General features: G+C 42.7%; 1 protein-coding gene across 1 annotated transcript; it reads left to right on the forward strand.

Annotated features, from left to right (window-relative positions):
- The first annotated feature begins 299 nt into the window (after positions 1-299).
- On the forward strand, positions 300-21,162 carry shisa9a (shisa family member 9a). Its single transcript, XM_088360614.1, has 4 exons — positions 300-1,367; positions 2,161-2,267; positions 13,291-13,560; positions 16,281-21,162. The coding sequence occupies exons 1-4, from the start codon at positions 853-855 to the stop codon at positions 17,111-17,113; spliced, it is 1,725 nt and encodes a 574-aa protein (XP_088216740.1). The 5' UTR covers positions 300-852; the 3' UTR covers positions 17,114-21,162.
- Positions 21,163-21,455: the final 293 nt, after the last annotated feature.

The raw sequence follows: 21,455 nt of genomic DNA on the forward strand, positions 1-21,455 counted from the left end.
ATATGTGGGTCCTTGCCTGTTGCAGATTAAAACAGATACAGTAGCAAGTCACTGATGCTGTCATGGTTCACTAGCCTGAATTTCGTGCAGGCAGCGTGAGTGCAGTTCCCACTCACTGAGAGTGTGAATGGTTGCTGTGTCTCAATTTAGGATTTGCACCCTTTACTGGCTTCATTTGCCGAGCTCATTGAGCTAATCAAAGTCTGTCCCAGTTCGACAAAACTTAAAAATTCCCTCAGATGTAGCCAACAGGTATGATTTGGGAATAATTTTCAGTTTTTTTTTTTTTTTTTTTTTTTTAGACCAGTAGTAGGTGATAAGAAGTGCTAAAAGTCATTATGCTTGTGTGATTCGTTTGATTCTGTTAAGATTCAGCTAGACTCAATATTAAATTAATTTGTTGTATTTAGTCAGTTCACATGATTCCATAATGTTGGACCTCTGTTTGTAGCCTCCCTCTCTCTCTCTCTCTTCCTCTCCCTTCTGCTTGTTTTCCTCCTCTTCTCTTTAGCGCACCAGGCTCTCCCACCACATTTCTCACTGGGCTCTCAGTGCTGCAAGTGTCTGGTGCGTAAGAGCGCGCCGATGAATGCGTAAAGCGCAGTTCTCTTTGAGAGGGGAAATAATAATAATAATAATTTAAAAAAAAACTGTTTACTGATAAGACGCAGAGCCACGAGTGCTTCGAATCTCGAATGCTTTCAGATGATGTTAGTTAAGATGTTCATCAGCTCGGACGAAGGCGCATTGCTGTTTGGGTGTATGTTCCTGGACTTTTCAGCGTGGCATGACCGCCTCTCTTCTTCGAGTCTCGGCGTTTCAGCGTGAAGTTGAACGGTGGAGGAAGCTACCATGAGAGGCGATTCTTTTCTCCTCGGCTTCCTGCTCCTCAAAGTTACCGCTCTGGTGTGCAAGGCTGACGGGGAGCCGGGCTTGCTCGGGGGCTTCGTGATGATCGCCACCTCCAACGGCTCCAGGGAGGAGGAGAGCGTGTCCGAGGAGACCCCGCACACCGAGGACAAATGCAGGGGCTACTACGACGTGATGGGCCAGTGGGACCCTCCGTTTATTTGCAAAACGGGCAATTATTTATACTGCTGCGGCACCTGTGGATTCCGCTTCTGCTGCTCCTACAAAGACTCTCGACTGGATCAGAGCACCTGTAAGAACTACGACACCCCACTGTGGATGAAGACCGGCCAAACCCCGTATAAGAAAATGAACAAGCTGCACGACAGCACCAAAGACAAGACGAACTTGATTGTTTACATCATATGCGGAGTTGTGGCTATCATGGCGCTTGTGGGGATTTTCACCAAATTGGGGCTCGAAAAGGCTCACCGTCCGCAGAGAGAGAATATGTCCCGGTAAGTCTCGAATGTTAATCGTTTCCTGTCGTAAAAAATAAATAAATAAATAAATAAATAAATAAATAAATAAATAAATAAAAAAAAATATATATATATATATATATATATATATATATATATATATATATATATATATATATATATATATATATATATATATATATATATATATATATATATATATATATAAACACGCCCCCCTCTCTTTTGTGCAAACTTGCTATTTTGTTTCCTCATCAAACCCATCGTGCGCAATGCGCACCTTGGCACGCAAAATAATCCAAAAACAACACGAATCGGATTCTGCTTTAGTTGAATACTATTTTGCCTCTCTCAGCTTCACGCATCCACTTGTACTGTGGATTACGCGAGCCACGCTCCTCTCAACGGGCGGGGGCGGTTTCTTTTCACCCGAGTGGAAGGCATCGCGCTCCATTTCTGCAAATGCTCTCATAGGAGCTTAACTGCAGCATGTGTAATGATCGGGGAAAACTGCGTCAATTAATATGAACTAAGTAGTTGTTATTGTCAATCTCGCACTGGCGATGTGACCAATTGCATAGAAAGATTCTGCGTACTCTAGGCCCAGTGCAGTTCAGCTGAATAATCAAATTACACCCATAAACGCACGTGTTACTTCACTGTGGAAAAGAACACACAGTACGGTAAATAAGTGAAATGGAAATACAAATGCTCATTAATAACAAATCTTGGGCAGAAACCCAAACTGAGGTGTGGAAAAACGATGCGACAGGCAGGTTCCTTATTTCTTTCTTCTGATGTGTTACAGGGCGGTGGCCAGTGTGCTGCAAGGCGGATGTCCAGGTGAGCAGTACCGAGGAGAGGAGGCCCTAGGCTTGCATTCCAAGCACTATGCTTCCAGGGCTGCCAACCTTCGTAAGTTTCTGGTGGCTGTCATATGAGGCTTTGTTACCCTCTGAATGTTCAGGATAGTTTTTGGATGCAGCAGATTCTGCATCAGCAGATTCTGCATCACGTCCACATGATGTAATTTGAAAAGTGAGTGTGTGTGTGGGTTGGAGAGGAAGGAACGTGAGATGGTGTGTCGGCTGGGAGTTATGCAGGAATCTCGTGGGCTACTACGCCAACTGAGGCCTCATTGTGTTTAAGCATCCAAGATCAAACAAAAGAAATAAGAACAGCGCTGTTAGTATGCAGCCGTCCGACCACTTCAAAGTACTTCCAAGTCATTAAAACAACAACCATTTTGTTCATGTTTGCCTGACGACTTCCGTTTAGTCATGTGATTATTGTTCATTATGTTGATGGTTATGTTTCCTCGGAGCCTTTAATGTTAAATGAGCTGGCAGCGAGAGAAAATAATCTGCATCAAAACTCTGTGAGAATACATTAAAGAGTGGAAAAATAAATATATAGGTTGGTATGATTTAATATTGTTGGCATGAAAAGACCAAAAAATAAAAGCAGTTTGCGAGTGGGAATCTTTTTCTGTCCTCACAGTGGGAGAGATGAGATAGTGGGGTGACCTATCACCTGAGTGGACGCTGCTGTGAAATGGCCATTACTATTTGCAGTGTGGAAACACTCTAATCCTCCAGCTCGTGGGTAATCATGTCGACCGTTATTAACCTCCTAGATCGGGAAACGACAGATCCGTATACGAGACGGACGGGCAAGCGTGATTGGTTCAAGGTGTCAGAGTGGAAGTTGGCTTGGATAGGAATTCGATATGGATTTGCTGGCTATAGACATGTTATTCTTGTTTAAAATGATTTATCAGATGATGCATAGACTGAATGCAAAGAAGGGGAGAGGATAATAGATAGGTGGTAATTGCAGTGGAAAGACAAGTGCTAAGGTTAAAGGCTGCACCGAGTAGATTTGCTCCCATATAGCGCCGGGAAATCTATTCTTAGCGCATGTATTGATTAGAGTTTATGGCATGATTACCGTATTACTGACATCGATGGATCTGGCAACTCGTTGCTGGGAGATCATTTTTTGTTCACAATAAGTGGGAGACACACAATATTAATTAATCGGGCAATGGATAGAGGTATTTGTAATGTTGAGGACTCTTACAATGGCCGTGTTTTTTTTTTGGGGGGTTTTATATCCCCAGCTGGACCGACTGGCTGGCGGACTTTGTCTCAACAGTATCGGTTTGAATCCTCAAAGGCTCAAAATCCGGCAGCGCTTCCCTTTCAGCGTCAAAGAGCTGAAGAGACAAAAAAAAAAAAAAAAAGAGGGGAGGCTCGGAGAAAGAGCGGAAGTAGGAACGGGGAGAGGGAATGGCATAATATGTGGAGTAAAAAAGATCTGAGTGGCAAACACCCACACTGGTGGCAGCAGCCATTTCCCAAGCTCTGAAGGCTTTCCTTTTGTAATTGAGGACGATATGTACAGAAAGGCCCCTTGGGCAATTCAAACTTAATTCAGGATACATTTCAAATTTTTTGTCTTTGCACTGGAAAGAACAATCACGTCTCATCTCAAAGTGAAATGTCAGTAGAGTGGAACCTCGAAAGGCAAACTCACCCCAACTACGTCTAACCTCAATGCGTCCCAGTCGGATTTAATTAACAGGGTAATTGTAAATTAGCACCAATGAATGATTTCCCGCACTTTAATCAATATTGACAGTGATGTATCAGACATTTCTCGCATTAGAGCTTGAGGTGAGCTTTAATAAGACAAAAGAGATCGCCAGCCGCGTGCACGCTGTGCGCTGTCTCCGCAACGCAATTCCCCCGTTTGCAGTCTTAATTATCTTCCCCCAGCAGTTATAATCTTTTCCTAAACATTCCGAGATGGGAAAGATAACATTTTAATAGGTAATTGCTTGTGAGAGTTCAGACATGAGGAAAGGCCTTGTCGGCAAAATACTTCATCTGCCATCCTTTTTTTTTTTTTTTTTTTAGAATGCACGGCGCGGAGTTGTCAAAAAGAAACTTGGCGTATTTCTATATATATAAAAAAGGAGTGTGACCTTTGTGCCCCCCGCTGTCAGTGGAGCCTTCACAGTTTCACATCAGATTGCAGAGTGTCAGAGCGGAAGCGAGAGCCTCAGTTACAGATCCGACTCACAGGGCCAGGCTGAAAATACATCGGCGAGGGGAGAGACTGTGAAAGGGAACACGACTCTGCAGGACCGAGCGATCTGTCACGCGCATGTGTGTGCCTCATTTTGACATATATGAAAATGTCAACTGGACTTTACATTGAACAGTATACAAAGCAGGCAGTAAGTCATCCATGCCTCTTCTTTCCCTCCAGGGCCTCTTTCCTGGAACCCTCTCTCTGCCTAATTATCTCAATGTGAGGCCCCTCAGCATCCCCAAGACCCCATTAGACGGCTGTTTATGAGAATCGAGGTGCCGCACAGCCACCATCAACTTGCTGACAGAAATCCACTCAGTTTAAGCACAAAGGTGAACAGGAAGCTAGCAAAAGGAATTGCAATTTCGGCAAATGATGAGAAGTCTACTCCAGGAGTGGATTTTGTTTTCCTCTTAAAGGGCTTTTACGTGAAGACCGAGGCTTTCAGTCAACAAGCCCCCGAAGTCTCGTTCACTTGATTTAAGTGAACACCAGCCGAATGCATCGGGTCAAACGGCACTGAACACTAACATACGAGTTGTCGGTAAAATAAAATCTGACGTTATCGACCTATACAATGGAAGCATTTCTTATCATAAATATTAATTATTTTATTTCCTGTGAGCGAGTCACATGGTATTTGACAGGTAATTATGTACGGGAGTGTGTTCATATGTCCGACTATGCGCGCTAATGCGTTTAGCATTCGCATGCAAATGTTAGCCACGTGACCCGTGGTGCACTTCAGTCAAATCTTGAGTGCGGCAGGCTAAATTGCATCCATCTCCGCTTATCCGTTTCCTCATTTACATATATAGGACTATCTACTGTCAGGGAATGGGTTGAAAGCGCTCCCATCTGTATGTTGAAACAGGTGGTTATCACCACTGCGTTGTAATTAACTGCTACACTGACTCTTTTTTTTAATCATCTGATATAATAAGAGACCCGCAAATATTGTGACACTTTTCTGTCACCGTAAATCAAGCGCAAACCTAATGATTAAGCAAAACACGATGGTGGAAAAGCACAGCTTGTTTTCTTTTTTTTTTTATTATTTGTCATGCTCGGATGTGTTTGCTCACTTGAATGCGGCGGACATCTTTATTATTCAAAACCGCAACGTTCCTGTGAACAATAATAACCGCTGACTGTCGAACATGCCGTGTAGGCAAAGCTCAAATTGCATTGTTAGCCCACATGGGCTCTCTCTAGCATGTTGTGTTAAATCCCCGTGTAATCTGTTTCTATTACAGCCTTTTTTTATAATACATTAACTGAGCATGTTCTAGAATGACAATACAGTAGAAATCAAGTGTGGCCACATATGTGCGTATTTTAAAACAGCTTTGATTTGGAAATATCACAAACATGAAGTTTGGTTTAAGTGCACCGCGGCGGTACTATGAAAAATAGCCCAACTGTGATATGACAATTCCGAGCAGTTTGCTCAAAAAAAGAAAATAGTCCGCTCGCATGTAATTGGTTGTGTAATTTCACACTTTATGAGTGTACAGGCACACCAGAGGCCAGAACTATTTGTATGCGAACAATTAAAAAGTCAATTTTGCATAATATGGCCCTATTAAATGTATGAAGCAACTCCCAATGTGATGCACAACAATTAAAATGGCAACAGAATTTGTTTGAGACTGAAGTAGTACTTTTTACATTTTCACCATTGTGCCCGACAAAATTAGGACAATATTTTTCCACGTGTTCATATGGACAACAAAAAGCAGCAAGTCATGCACACATTTAATTCCTGGGCCTGAAGCCTTCGGGGCAGGCAGCAGATTTGCTTGGCTAGCTGCTCCATGCCACCAGCGATGTAAAACTCGGGACAGCTCACGCTGGGGGCGCATTTGTGAACCTTCTCCTTATCCGCATGTCGCGTTCAGGGCGCCCCAGTCTTTTTGGAAAGGAGCCGCCACCCACCTCAATCTTGCCCACAGGCGTCAGTATGGCCTTGCCTGGAGGAGGAAGGAACCCCCCCCCCCTCCTCAAACTTACCCTGCTGCTCTCCTGCATACATATGGACACCACAAACCATGCTGGGTGCTGGCCCGCGACGAGGTGACATGTGGCCGTTGGAAATGCGTCACGATGGTCCAAAACAATATAAATGGGCAGGTGTGATATGATGAAAATCAACCCATCAATATTAATATACGGGGAAAAATTCGCCGAGCTCAGTGGAAGGAGCTGAATGTGAACATTTGCCGCACATGCGAGAGTAATCATGCTCAAAGATTAATGCTTCTGCCTGTCTTCTCTCATGTTATACCAACAACAAATTGGATCTTATTTGCCCGCGCCAGCTTTCTCGTCCGGCTGCATGTTTGTATTGATTTTAATCTTTGCAGCACTAAAACAAGCAGCCATTTCTTCTCGCCAATATATTCCGCAGTCTTTGTCACCCTGTCCTCTTATTTTTCTTTTTTCATGTTGTGTAAATTGTTCCAGCAGCTCTGTTCTGTCCCAAGATCAACAGTTAAAAGTTATAAACGATACATAATTCATTGCGCGCAGCATTGCCGGCAGCGCAACAGATTTGATTTATGTATGACTCCCTCCTCTGACCCGTAATCTCTATCTCCTGCTGCCTAAATTCAAATGCACCTCATGCCATTTCAGGTTATGTTTCCAACGGGAAAAAAACAACACGATTATCTTTTTGCGGCGAGGGAAAAGCACAGCTGCTGTTTGATAGTTTTGTCTGATATAAAACTAGATGTGGAATTTGGTGAAGCGACATCATCATCACTTGCCGAATGGGCCGCAATGTTAAATTAGCATCACGTTTGTGAGATTTGGGGTTTGAATCTGGGCTCTGATCTTCGCTGTAGTTCGCCACTGAATTAAAAATAAACAAACAAAAGGAGCTTTTAGCTAAGCAATAGAGGTAGCACGAGGGAGAGTGAAAGAAGTAGCGAGTAACAAAAGAGACTAAAGGGAGTAATGTGTGCCGAGTTTGTGTTTTTTAAAGGATACTTTTCTTCCCCCGGAAGGCAGCCGTTAGCAGTTATTACCTAAAAAGGTGTGGATTAAAATGAATCTCATAATTAACTACTTTGAATGTGGTTCATTTGGGAAGAAAAGCATTGGCGTGGAATTCTTAGTAGTTTTTTTTTTTTTTTTTTAACTGTATCCATTGTTGTAAACTAAATTGATATTGCAAAAAAAAAAAAAAACTATCACATGCTAACATGCCCAGTGGCAATAAATAGTTGGTTGAAGGGGTTTTGGGGGTTCCCCATATGGGATTTCCGAGTGACCCACTTCTTCTTACCCCCGTTACGTTGTTGCTTAGGAGCCACTTTGCCTGTCTGCCTCGCTGCACTGCAGCATTCATCAAGCAGAGGGGGGCATCACACTCCTTGTTGCCAGGACACCACAATTCCAGGAGCCACCAAACTCTACGACACCTTGGCTCAGTTTTTGCATTATTATCATTTAAAGTAAATAAAACACAAACTAGAGTCAAATAGACAGCGCCACTTTTTTTTGTTGATCCTACCATAAATGGGGCGAGACAGCCTTCCTTACTTCCCTAACCTCATTTTTTTTGCCCTCTTCATTTTAGCCTCAGCTCTCCAAGGGAGTATAGCTGGCCCATCAATACGCGGCGTATTTAGTTGACATGGCTAATAATAGAATGTCATCGAGGTAATGTTTGCGGCCGAGTGTGGAATTCACTACGGGGGCTAATCTGTATGTCTTAGTGAGGAGGAGGAGGAGGAGGAGGAGGAGTCCCTCTGGGCTTCTGAGGTTTCCGAAATAATACGCCATTCTTCTAAAGTGTACATCATTCATGAGCTGGGAGAAGCGAAAGGTATCCAGTGAGATGATTTGGTGCAGTAAAGGCTTCCTTTATACAGATGGACAAGAAGTGTGATGCAGGATGAACCAGAAGGAGAAACTTTTCTCGCTTCCCCAAACTGTAACTTGCAGTTTCGGGTTAATTAGCTTGATGCAATGCCATTTGAATGGCGGACAACAGTCGGCGCCTAAATTCCCTAATTAGCAGTGCACAATCCATTTGCCAGTGCTGCTGTTTTCTTTTTTTTCGGGAAACACTGTCTCTTGCCCCTTCGTCTTTGTCTTTGGAGGCTGGGAAAAGCTGCTCACAGATGTGTTCCAACATACACACACCTGCCAAGCATTGAGCAGGTGCAGCAGACTAAAAGTGTACTGACAAAAAACATCACTTGGGCAGAGCCAGAGGAGCAGATTATAAAATACTGCAGTGGGATGGCTGCAGGTAATTAAATACTATCAGCGCTCTGCCTTCAGTCCATCTGCTTTGTTACTTCAGAGGCAGCTGGATTAAATATGAAGCTGGGACAAATATATCACTTTAGTTTAGAGCAGAAATAAACCACTTGGATATGGGGACGGGTTTTTCCAGGAATATCAAATTTCTAGTACTGGGATTCAATTTGAATAGTAAGACAGTCACTGTTAAATGGCAAGCATTTTGCCTTTGCAAAATGAAACAATAGGAAAAGGCTTGGAACGGGGAAATCGGGTTTGTGCCATCCATTCAAGAATTTGTGCCGAGATGGGTGCCACTGCAATGACTATGGGGGGAAAAAAAATTACGGGGATAACTACTGCTTTGGCTCAGTGACGTTTACGGACAGTTTCACATTTGGTTAAAAACAACTTCTAAGCCTAAGGTTTGCTCAGCTAGCAGACATGCTAACTGCATCTAAGTGCTAATAACGTAAACACCAGTCGAGTGGAAAAGCATGTCCGCTAGTGGTAAGTGGGTCACGACTGCTGACATCTTGTCAGAGGTGTCAAGCTCCCTGTGGGGACACATCCTTATCACGGCCATCTTGCCATGCCTTCCTCTCTACCTGCCACTCATTGTCTGTGTCGCTTTGTCTCGGGCAGGATGTCGTCGTCGGGGTTGACGGAGCGGCAAGCGCTCCCGCTTGCTGACTCATAACGGGAAAGCCCAAACGGCCCCATTAGGTCGAAGGTACAAGTGAATGACGGCATGCTGCGGTGTTAGCAACCTGTCAATCACAAATATTTACTTAGGACAGCACTTGTAGGGAAGACGAATGGAGCCAAGGAAGAATGATGGCTCACTGTTTTTCTTCTTTTTTTTGTATTTTTATAACGCAGAGCAATATTTCAAGCTAATTACGTCGTCTTTGTGTGAATGAGACAGAAGATCGTTGAGGCACACAATAGGCCCGGATGATGTTATTGTGACTTTCTCTTTCATCATGGTGATGAATAAGAGCTTCTTGTGACAGTTGCGCTTTAATGGAGCAGGTATTTTGCTGTCTTTGTCCCTTTTGGTGACTCTTTGAATGATAAACGCTGTCAACTCAGGAGATAGAGTGCAGCCGAGCTTGACTGAATATACTAGAATATACTGAATATGACTAGAAAAACTGCAACTGTAGCTGATGTGTCTTATTTTTTTTTCAATTTGACACGAAAATACCATGCTAACGTTATGTCAATATAGAATAACCAATAGAAAATAAAAAATAATATAGATTCCCACCAAAAAAATTCAATAAAAAAATTCAACATAAAATAATAAATAATTATCATACACGGCCGGTTTATCGCTTGCCTGCCCTTTACGCGCGGGCTATTTTCGATCACTCGCGCAATGATAGATGCCACGAGTTTGATTCATTTTGCATTTAACATGAGTGTGAAATGAGTTGAAATGACACATTAGAACGTCGCCACAAATGGTTGCTCCCATCTGTTGTGTCTTAGGGAGATTAGTGTCTCGCAGGACGGCAAAGGTTCCTATCACAACATTTTTCATCTCGATTAGTGATTTTTTTTTCTCCCCCCTCTACACAGCTTTCAGGTTTCATGAATCTCAGGGAGTTTTCTTCCTGTTGATTCTGCTGCCGGGCTTAACGACGTCCTGCGAGACCCCAAGTCAATGCATTGGATGCTGGCGAGATAATAGAAACAATCGAGGCGGCGCAGTAGTAATCAATAGTATTTCAAAATGAGAACGCTATGACATCTGGGTGGATGCGCCCGAGGCCATTGTCCTTTGGAATGCTCAGGAAGGAACAATTAGGTGTTTAAAATCTCGCCGAGCCATTTCCCATGACAGACTTTTCAATATTCCTTCTCTCTCATCTCAAGCCTATGTGTTTAATGGCAGACTCGAGGGGGATGACTAAAAAACCCTTTCAAGCATATTCCAATGTATCTTTCTTTTGCGTTTCCTTAAATGGGAGCACAGTTAATGAGAGAAGCCAAAGTGACAACGTGACATATGGAGGTGATAATGAGATGAGCAGTGTTTGGGAAAAACACGGCCGTATAGAAGTGCAGAATCTGCCATGTACAGTGTTGTCCAATGAATTTAAGAAGAGCAGCAACTCTCGGGCGAAGCTGCATATCATGTATTATTCAGGGGCCCTGTATCCTCAAGTTCTCCAGGCGTTGTTTCGAGGCACAAAACCTGCGCCAGTGATGGAGGATCAGTCTGTAAATTCAAATTATGGAGTGATTTGGTGACTAGAAAGTGGAATCAAAAGTGACGTACACAGATGATGACTTGTATTTTGCAGTCGGGCAGTTTGCGCCGTTGTGGGCGTGAACACAGCTAGCTTTGCGGCTAATAGAAGCACCTTTAAATTAAGAGTGTCAAAGGCATTCCATTCCGCCGTCTATTATTTTTTTTATCACGGGGAATCTTTTTATTTTCCCTCCAATAGCCATTAGCCACGGATGAAAATGTCTCATAGTGAGGCCTCTCTTTACACTTCTGTGATCCTAAACGTCCTCATGCTGCAGAGACGAGATAGGGACAAAAAAGGATGAGGACCACTGGAGCAACAAACAGAAAGATGCGACGCGTCTCGTGTAGCAAACAGATAAACAGACGGCGGGCGAAATAAAAAGCACTTGACTCTCCCGCCTCTCGCAGACTCTCACATAACCTGCTTACCGTTTTAAGTGTGACTAAAGACACGTATGCGGAGACACAGAAGGGACCACACACTCAGCACCACGGCGCACCCTGCAACCCGAAGTGAATGATTTGATCTCACGTTAGAGAATAAAATGGGGGGAAAAAAATCAGGGTCGACAAGCTGTTTACTCTCAGTGCCACCTTCAATACACGCAACAGATTAAGACAACTGTACAAAAGGCACAATTTAGGCAGGTTTTCATCATTTGTGCAGACTCTTATGTCAACATCTATTCATCCTCAAAATATTCTGCTCAGTTAGATGACTCGTGAAATTGCTTTTCTCTCAAAACAAGATCAGGATTTCTTTTTTTTTTGTCGGCGATAATGGCTGACAAAATTTGACAGAATTTGACCTAAGACGTAAATCTGCAAGGGGGGGGGGGAGGAACAAACTGACAACCCAACATAGGTTGCATAACAATGACTTTTCTCAGTACTCGCCTGTTGATATGTGGGCGCGGGTGACTGCACGACAATGCAAAACTACTAAACGAGGAAAAAAAAAAAAAAAAGAAAAATGGCAAAAAAATATTGTTGCCATGACAAAAGAGTGGAGTCGAAAGATGAAGAGGCTCAAGTAATGACAGAGAAGCAGTTTTACAGATGAAGAGGGTTGATGCATTTTACCCAGTGCAGAAAAAGGGAATAATAGATGAGTCAGCTGCTTGCTATTTTTCAGTGCAGAGTAAAAAATAAAAATAAACGAAAGGATTACACCATACGGCCGGTAGCAATGGAGCCAAATATGAGACAGGAGCCCTCCAACATTTTTTGCTAGCAGTGTGTGACAATGCAACAAACTCCACTTTTACTTGTTTTTTATCGGCACGAAGAAAATAAGCAGCCATTTTCATTTGTGCTGCTATGCAATTTAAATTTGCCCAGAACACATTAAAGGCAAAAGGTCATGGAACCAAAATAAGCATGAGGCTATGTGATCTCATGGTTCCAAATAAAATACTCGATTATTAGGCCGCTCGCTGTGACATGCTGATTATTCATGCTAAGTACGTACGAGGCTATCCAGACTGCTATGAACTCTCTGACCTGCTTAATGTTGGCTTGTTCTGGACCTTATGCAAATTAGCCCCACTGCCACAAGGCACACATTTTCGTTTCAAAGCCAGCTTGCTTTACAAGACCAAAAGATGAGATCCAAATGTGTCTCATTTCTTCATCATGTTGGCGATGATTAATATAGCGCCACTCTTATTTTATGCTTCTTCTTGCCATCTAATTCCTCTGCCATTCATGCACTTTAAATTGCTTTGTCGTTTGCTTTTTCTTGCTTCTAAAATTATCAAGTGGCAACGTTAGGATGCTTTTAACACAGTGTACTCATACATTTGCCATCAGTAACAGCACTTTGCAATTATCTGTCAAGCTTGGACAGCGGAAGAAAACTGAAGTGAAAATTTCCCACATTACTTGCGACATTTGGCTGTTCTTTACACGATTTTCCATCCGTGCCTCACTACAAGAATGGCTTTGTGCACTTAATATTCGTACCAACTTGTTTTTGGCAACAGCCAGTAGCGTTTTTGTGTTGCACGACTAAAATGTGGAGGAAGACGGATCAATTATGAGCATGCTTTGAGTTTTGAACAAAAATTGCAGAATACTTTAAGCATCAGCCTGGATTTGCCACCATCATGATGATAGAGTAGTGTGAGACTATTAAAGTTTAAAAAGAAATTAACCATTGTAAAAGGGACCACATTTAATTTATACTCTGCTGTAAATATTTTTCACCACCCACAAAATGTGAGACAAACATGCTTAGCACTCAAAACAATCCCATTCCGTCAATTGATCGTATCAAGCTAATGCTAAGCTAATTATTGGATCTGTTTTTCACAGAGGGTGCTCAGATTAACAACAACGTTGGACCCGGGTCAAACATGGTCCAACAGCACCCGTATCCTAGCCTCAGCCAGTTGGCTCATGTGTATGAACATCAGCAGCAGCAACAGCAACAGCAACAGCAGCAACAGCAACAGCAGCAGCAACAGCAACAGCAACAGCAACAGCAACAACAACAGCAGCAGCAACAACAACAGCAACAGCAGCTTCAACAGTTGCAGCAGCAAAACAAGGACTTCAACAAATATGCCTCCCTGAAGGCCGTGGGTGAGTGCCAATCATCGTAACACCTTTCACGCCATTCCTTTTCAAATGAAAAGATTCGTTTTGTTATCAGTCAACATCCACTGCTGTAGTGTTACACCAGCGCAAGCTGTTGTTTGCTAGGAGAGAAGGGCATCACTGTCACACTGCCTGGCAATTCTTTAGATGACGGACCACAGATGTTTTCTTTTCAATACAAATTACCCGCGTGATCTTATTGTTTCATTCGGGAATCCCGTACGCTTTGGGACCTCGACGGTCAGGGGACAATGTGAACAAGATGTAGCACATTTGCGCAGAGATCTGACAGATGTTATTGATTGTGGCACCCAAGCTGACATGCCGTAAAACAGAAAGAGGCTGTTTATCAAACTGGGTGACAGCGTCACACGTGCCACCAAATACACAGAGCACGTGTTATTGGCTCGGTTGTGTTACCACCTGATTTGTCTTTGTTTGAAAGCTTGTCATACATGGAATATCTATCATAATTCTAATGACATCACAATCACAATCGAAACATGTTTTAGAACAACGCTTGGCTTTCAAAACAACATCTGTTTTTTTGGGGCATACCTGCATATTAAATATACTGCATGGTAATTATTTAGTGAATTAAATTGGGACTGACTGGGGCTTGACTAAATTGGATTCATGCTGACAGCAAAGTTTGACAGATGCAAAACACAAGTCTTTATATCCTGTCACATTCTTATTTTAATCACTATTGGAAATAACAACGTCTTTCAATGTATTACGTGACATTGCTGCAATTTCCTCGCTCACCTTTCACAACTACTCTTTAGCAGCCACCATATTGTCGTTATCGGCTGCATCGCATCCTCTCCCCTCGATTCTTCTCTTCCTTAATCTTCTTTTGTCTCTCTATCTCTCCTTTTTCCGTGACACCCACCCTCTCCAATCCACCGCTGAGCTCCCTTCAGTCCATCATGATCCCTATCACCGCTTGAAGAATCATCAGGCTGCTAATCTCCAGCCTTATTTCGGGTTCTACTCTGTAGCACGATCCCTGCCGATCATCACCTGGGTTACAATTACGTGAGAGGTTTCCGCTCGAGGAGTGGAATTCAAAGAGATTTCTGAGAATTCAATTCCACTCGGCAAACTCAATCTGTATACGCCAGACGGAACCTGCAGAGTGAAAAGGGCGTCACATTATGTTCTTGGTTGAGCTAATCTTGAGCCAAACCAATGAGTCGTCTTTACCTCTCGCTATTGTCAATACATCAGTCTAAAATCAACATGTTCCAAACCAGCTTCTTTTTTTTTTAATTGCTTCTTATTGGAGAAAGTCTCCAGCAAGTACAAATCACCAATTATGTACTGTCAAATCCGAACATGTCTGCCTTAAAGCCCACCGAGCCGCCTTCTTTCTGCTACTCATAATGCAAGATCTTTTTTTCTTTTCAAACATAATCCACTGAGCAAAATGAGTGCAATAAAAAAAAAAGTAGACACTTTTGTTTATTCCAGATGCACTCAAAGTCTGCTTGGCACTAATGCAAATAGGATTAACAGAAAAGTTTTTGTTTTTTTTAATCACACGTCCACTAATGTTTCCCGTGGGGCTAATTAGTGAAGTACAAGGATCGCCGTTCCATGGCTCAAGTCAGATATTCAAAAGGTTGGAGCTTAGAGGCTTCTCGATAGGATGACAATTAACACACACATTACTTAATTAATGAGGAAAGCAATTCCGACAGATAACAACAAGACAAAATATTCCGTCAGCTTCCGTCCCGGCATTTCGAGGTTACAAACGGTGCACAATGAGTTAGCATAAGAACGTTGACACGCAATGATGACACTGGGGTTATTATTATTATTTTTTTCCACCCTCAATTCATATTGTTTGAGTCTCAGCACGACGCCGGCCTTTCATGCACAGACCCACTGCGCGTAACAGTGACGTTTTCTGTTTCCTGTCACGTACACCCCTGGATGTGTGCACTGTTGCGCTGACTGCCGCCCAATTGATTCAACTGTCGACTGAGCAAGTTCGATCCCACCGCGGGCAGCCATTCGAGCAGCGTCTCAGCGGGTGACAACCCCCCCCCTCACATTTTCCCGATTCTCACCCGCAAACCTCTCTGCTTGTCTCTCACCTGCTCTTACTGTGATAAAGTAGATTTATAGCTGCAATAGTAGCGGAAACTCGCTGAGTGTGTTAACTTTATCTCCAAGGGTACAGAGGCAACAAGGGCATAAGAGTAATGACTGGACTGTGAACACGGATAGGACAGAAAACATTTCATGCTGATAAGACACACCGGCTCAGCCATGGTGACTGACAGAGGCGTGGAGCATTAAACCAAAGGCTGTAAACGGAACTTTATAATGCCAAGATAGACATAATCCTCATTTGGATCCGTACCAAACTTTATGCCATCTACCTAACCCACCTCGTGTATTTTCCTGATTGTTCTCAGCAAGATTCATGCATTATAGATATAGCGAGAAAAATTAAGACTAAAAATGCTCTCTGCTATTGTTAACTAAAGAGAACTTCTGCAGCTGCAGCTTTTATTTGGAGATAAACTAAATGGCTGGAACAGCTACCTCATTGCCACACGACACACTTCACAACTTTGTTCTGTTTCTATTGCAGTAGTAAAGTCAATACGGAATTACAGACAGACAGAAATGAAGTTACTTCTGAATTAAATTTCATCCATGATTGTTTTGTCTCCCTCTTCTGCCAGCTGCCAAATACAACGGTGATCTGTTCAACAAGCGCAGGATGATGGTGGAGCTCCCAACAAAAGGCGGTCTCCCGCTCCAACCCATGGGCAACTCCCGACCCCCCATGACCAACTTGTCATCGATGACCACCAACCCGATCGCTTCGAACCCCATGGCTTCCCACTCCATGAACCACATGACCTCCAAGGCCCCGATGACGTCAATGACACCCATGACCGCGATGACGCCCATGACCTCTCTTGCCCCAATGACTTCTATGACTCCGATGACCTCATTGGGACCGCTGACCCCAGAGCCGGTGGCAACATATGTTACCGAGATGTCCAGAATCCCCTCCGTGTCAACCCTCCCGACTGACCGACGCGGCGCCGGAGTAACGTCGTTAAAGCCCAACGGCCAGAAATCCAAAAGCAACCACAGCCACGTCACCCACGGCTCCCACAGTGCCCTCACTCACCTTCACAGCCACAGTAGCAAGCCCACAGGACTGGGGACGACCTCCTTGGCACACATGGGGGGTACTATGCCCGGGGGCACATCCCTAGGAATATCCAGGGTTTCCGAGACCCCCGTGGGTTCCAGCTTTGCAACAATGGGTCGACCGTTGGCGTACAGTTCCAATACCATCTCGTCTGGGCATACGATGGGCTTAAGGGGCTGGGATGGGACAGAGACCGTGGGCCGGAGGAAGAACTACGGCCACAAGAGGCCTCAGTGTACGGTGCTGGAACCAAACCAGCTCCATGGCAGCAGAGGCCACAGCCACAGCCAACACTTCCTCCCCACACAGCCCTACTTTGTGACCAACAGCAAGACAGAGGTGACTGTGTGAGCCAAGATATGAGGGCAAACTGTAAAGTATGCATGTGAAATGGTGACAAGTAATTTCCCAACGGAGACACCGACACCAGAGTTGGCCAAACGGCGCAGGTCTGTTTGTTTGTGCGATGAAGCTAAAGCTTGTTGCTACTGGTCAAAGATTCCTCCACATTTGTGATGTGTGTGGCCTGTTCGGTCACTTTTTACATATCGCCGAGACCACTGCTCAAGTCTGTGGAAGGTTTAAGTTGGTAACTATCTTTCAAGTTGTATCTTACAAAGGAAAAGGAAACCTGCCGATACAGATACAAAAGGGAAGCAAGCCCGAGAAGCAATACAAGGGATCCGACTTTGAAAACATTGCCGAGTCACACCGAATATCAGAACGTCTGTTAAACAAGCATGGTTGAACTCAACCATATTCCACCAGAATCTCTTGATGGGTTCAGAACCGACATATGACAAGGGCTCTGGGCTTTGAACTGTATTCATAAGCAGGTTTTATATCGTGCCCAGTCAGAAGCCTCTTCATAAGCTTCACTACTGAAGGTCACCCTTCTCAATCAAAGCTCCAGCACAGATAATATTGGGCTGAGGAGTCGGATTGTTCCTGCTCAGCTCTCATCTGCATGCTGACAGCTGGCCCAGAGGTGGGGCAGAGAAGCAGGATCCGGATGCTGCTGCAGCATCTTTCTTCCATAATCGCACTCAAGTGCACATCCAAGTATTCACATGTAAGATTGGGGCCAACACATAGCATATTGTAGAAATGTCACTCATCTAGCTTTTACAACTCATTTACTGTTTTGTTTGCTTATGTGAGCTGTGCATATTTGTTACATATTGAATTAAATCTCAAGTGGAAGGACATATGGAGTTTGTTATAAGGTACATAAGAGATTTAGGGCACTCTCTTTACACAGTTGCAGTCAAATATGCACAGTGGTCAGAACAGGGCCTTCATTAAACTAAGACTGGACATCATTTTGGGATGTTAATAAAAAAGTTTGGACATTTATCATATATACACACACAAGCAAAATAAATAAAACAACAGCAACAACAAAATGTATTATCTTCCCAGATTTTCTATTCAGGACTGTGGAAAAATAAGGTCAATGCTTGCTTTCGATGTTTATCACAACCAAATAAGCAAAGACCAAAATGTGGAAATATAAACCCACTTGCCAACTGCTATTGCTTCACCATGAAAGCTCATCCCGTTTTGTAGAAGCAGTCACCGGAATAATTGTGAAGCGGCTATAGAGGTGGAAGCAATTGGTAAAAAAAAATAAAATAAATACGCATCCCTTGCCATGAGATTTTGTATTATATTAAAAAAAAAAAGTCGGGGCAGCTGGAAGTGGTTGCACTCACGGCTCACGGTTGATGGGGTCATGGCCACAGATGACCAGCTTCAAGAGACAGTCATGTTGGAAATTCTTCATTCAGGCAGTCAGACAGACATAAAAAAATCTATAATAATTGAAACAATTCAATCTAGTAAGCTTGTTGACGTTTTGTTGGGAAATAGAGAGAAACGAAAGACCGGAAGCTTCGTTGTAATTAGCTTGGGTTGAATAGCGCAATAAGTGATTAACTTCAGCGTTACAATATTGGTTACATTACAAATCAAGAACCAAAAAGAGTCATCAATTAGTTCCGTGTAGGTGTAAGGTCATGTCCTCAGTCCTCTTTCTATATCTCAAATCATGACATCCTCGATAATACTGAAACATAAAGTTGTCCAGTAAGGACTCCCGGATGATTTTTGACATGATTTTTTTTTTTGCTGTTTCTTTTCTACGTGCCTTCTCCCTCTTATAAATCATCCTGTCTATTATTTTGGCAGCTAAAAACACCACCTTACGAGCCTTGGTCAGTCATACTGTGGCAAGGAGTTAGTCAAGGAAAAATGAATGATCATTTTCGGCACAACATTCACATGCAAAATGGAAGGGGGGGGGCTGAGTGGTTGAAACACCTCACAATTCTTTCTTTGCACCTAAAACACACACATCAAAGCACACGGCGAAATAAACGAACTGACTTCTGCGAGCAATTTGTGACGTTATTGTAAAACACTGTACTATATTTACTACATGGTGCCGAAAAAGCTAAGTGTGGAGAGTCTCCGCTGTCAAGAGTGCGGTCAATAATTGGAGCCGAGAGAATCTCAAAGATGTACACTTCTTCATCTTGTGCCCTTTTCCTTTTTCTTATAGCTACAATGGCCAGGCCTTATTCAGAGAACAAAAACTGATCTCACGGTCCTATTTTGTTCTTGGTTGAAGAGCTCTATTAAAATACACAATACACAATTCCCATTAGACATGTCACGCTAAAATTGAGCTTGATTGTTGTGAGAAGCGGGAGAAAAGCACTCGGCAAAACATCCACTAGGGATATTCAATAAATCGAGACTTGTGGCCAGAAGGGATTAGAAGCTCTCATTGTGATCTTTAATCACCAAAACGTGACAAGAGCCGACTTCATGGTGGCAACACAAGACTGTCAACCCTGGATAGGATGGAAGCATTGAATAATTGATACTGCTGGAGGTGCAAAGGGAAAGTTGTGAATCTGACATGACTGTTGACATGCATAAGGTGCATCGATGCAGCATCTTAAATCATAGACACCAGTAAAAGAACAAACAAAAAATAAGACGGGCCACCCTGAACAAAAAAGTAGCAAAAGTCTAAAAATAAATGGTAAATATCATGAAAACAGTCTTATTTTTTTCTTGCTAAATTTTGAATTTATTTTTGATCATTTTTATAATATTTTCTGGGGGTAATAAATCTGATCTTCGTAGTTGATTTATTCTCTCAAAATGACATATTTTTATCATAAAAACAGACTGTTTTTTAAATGGTCACATTTTTCGCTTTAGTCCCATAATAATTTATGTTTTTATTTTCGGGACTCAATAGTCCTTCACAATTGAATATATTTGCAGCCTTAATTTCCTAGTGAATAGGATTCCACTTACTCAGCCACGCATATTTGCCATTTAAAAAATACAGCAGTTTGATGAAGGAAAGTACCGATAAAATAGAAAGTCCATGTACGGTGGTGACTATTAAGGGCTCAAACAACTTTAGTTAACAAGTTTTTTTCTTTTTAAAAACCCCATCCTGCTATTTGCTCAACCCACTCCTCCAACATCAAATGGGGAGGGGGGGGGGTCTTGTCAGCAATGTTTACAAGTTTGTATAGCCTCCGTCTGTACAGTATGCGCATTGTTTTCACTTTTGGCTTTCGCACATGGCAAAAAAAAAAAAGAAATGTACTGTTTTTGTTTTTGCTCCTACGATGTCCTTCATATGGACTGTCAGCAAACGATAACGACTATGTATACTTTCTGTGAGCTTAGCGGGAACAGAGCGAATGGTGACGAAAAAAAAACCCTCACCACTTATTGACACCTGCAATGTCCAGCGCCAAGGGATTTCCCATAACCGCAGCAGAATCGATAAGCTATTTGTGGGACGATTATTATCCACTAGCAAGCTAATCTTTTTGTAGAACAACTAACCGATTGGCTCATTTTTGTGTCTTTGCCGTGGACTAAACACAAAGACATTCGAATTTATATTTTTTATGTCCGGACCAGTTTGTGGTATTTATGCATACGTGTATAATGAATACTTACGGTCCTGACACTGCATTTACATGTGAAGTATATGTAAAGCATATTTTCAATGGTAGAAGCCACTCTCCCACTATTGTTTGCACAGTAGCTTATAATATGCACCGTGATGCCCCGTTGTCCTTTTACTGACTTTGAACTCTGTGAAATAAAGTTATGAGGAAAAAAAAATATTTTGGTACTACTCGACTATTGTTAGAAAAAGACATAGCAGGTGTTTTGTCCCAAAATATATGACCATAGTGTTGCTAAGATGAACTTCTTTTGATTTCCTTTTTACAGGTGGAGGGTTCACAGGGATATTTTTAGTTGGTTTTGTTGTTGATTTGACATCTATTAATATCTTACTATTGTTCTATATACGACTTTCTTACGTGGCAATAAAAAGATGACTTCTGCAAAAATCATCTTTAATTGCCTCTTCTTCTTTTACTCCCATAGCGGCGCAGGCCTCCCTCTCTTAGGACAAGCATAACATTGAAAACTGCACTACAATATTTGAAGCGCGAGTCCTCTCGTGTTTTCTAAGCTAATCAAAAGCTATCAAGTTGAACTGTCTTTGAACCCCAACTGAGAACATCCCCGCCACACTCAATCACACACACTGTTTTGGTTGTAAATTGTTTTAGTCTCTTACCTTGAAGTGAACCGTGTGAGGTATGCAAGTGAAAGAAAATAATCCAAACTATCTTTGAACTGT

Source organism: Syngnathus floridae, chromosome 18 (assembly GCF_059516105.1).
Source record: "Syngnathus floridae isolate MCC-2025c chromosome 18, RoL_Sflo_1.0, whole genome shotgun sequence".
NCBI classification, from domain to species: domain Eukaryota; kingdom Metazoa; phylum Chordata; class Actinopteri; order Syngnathiformes; family Syngnathidae; genus Syngnathus; species Syngnathus floridae.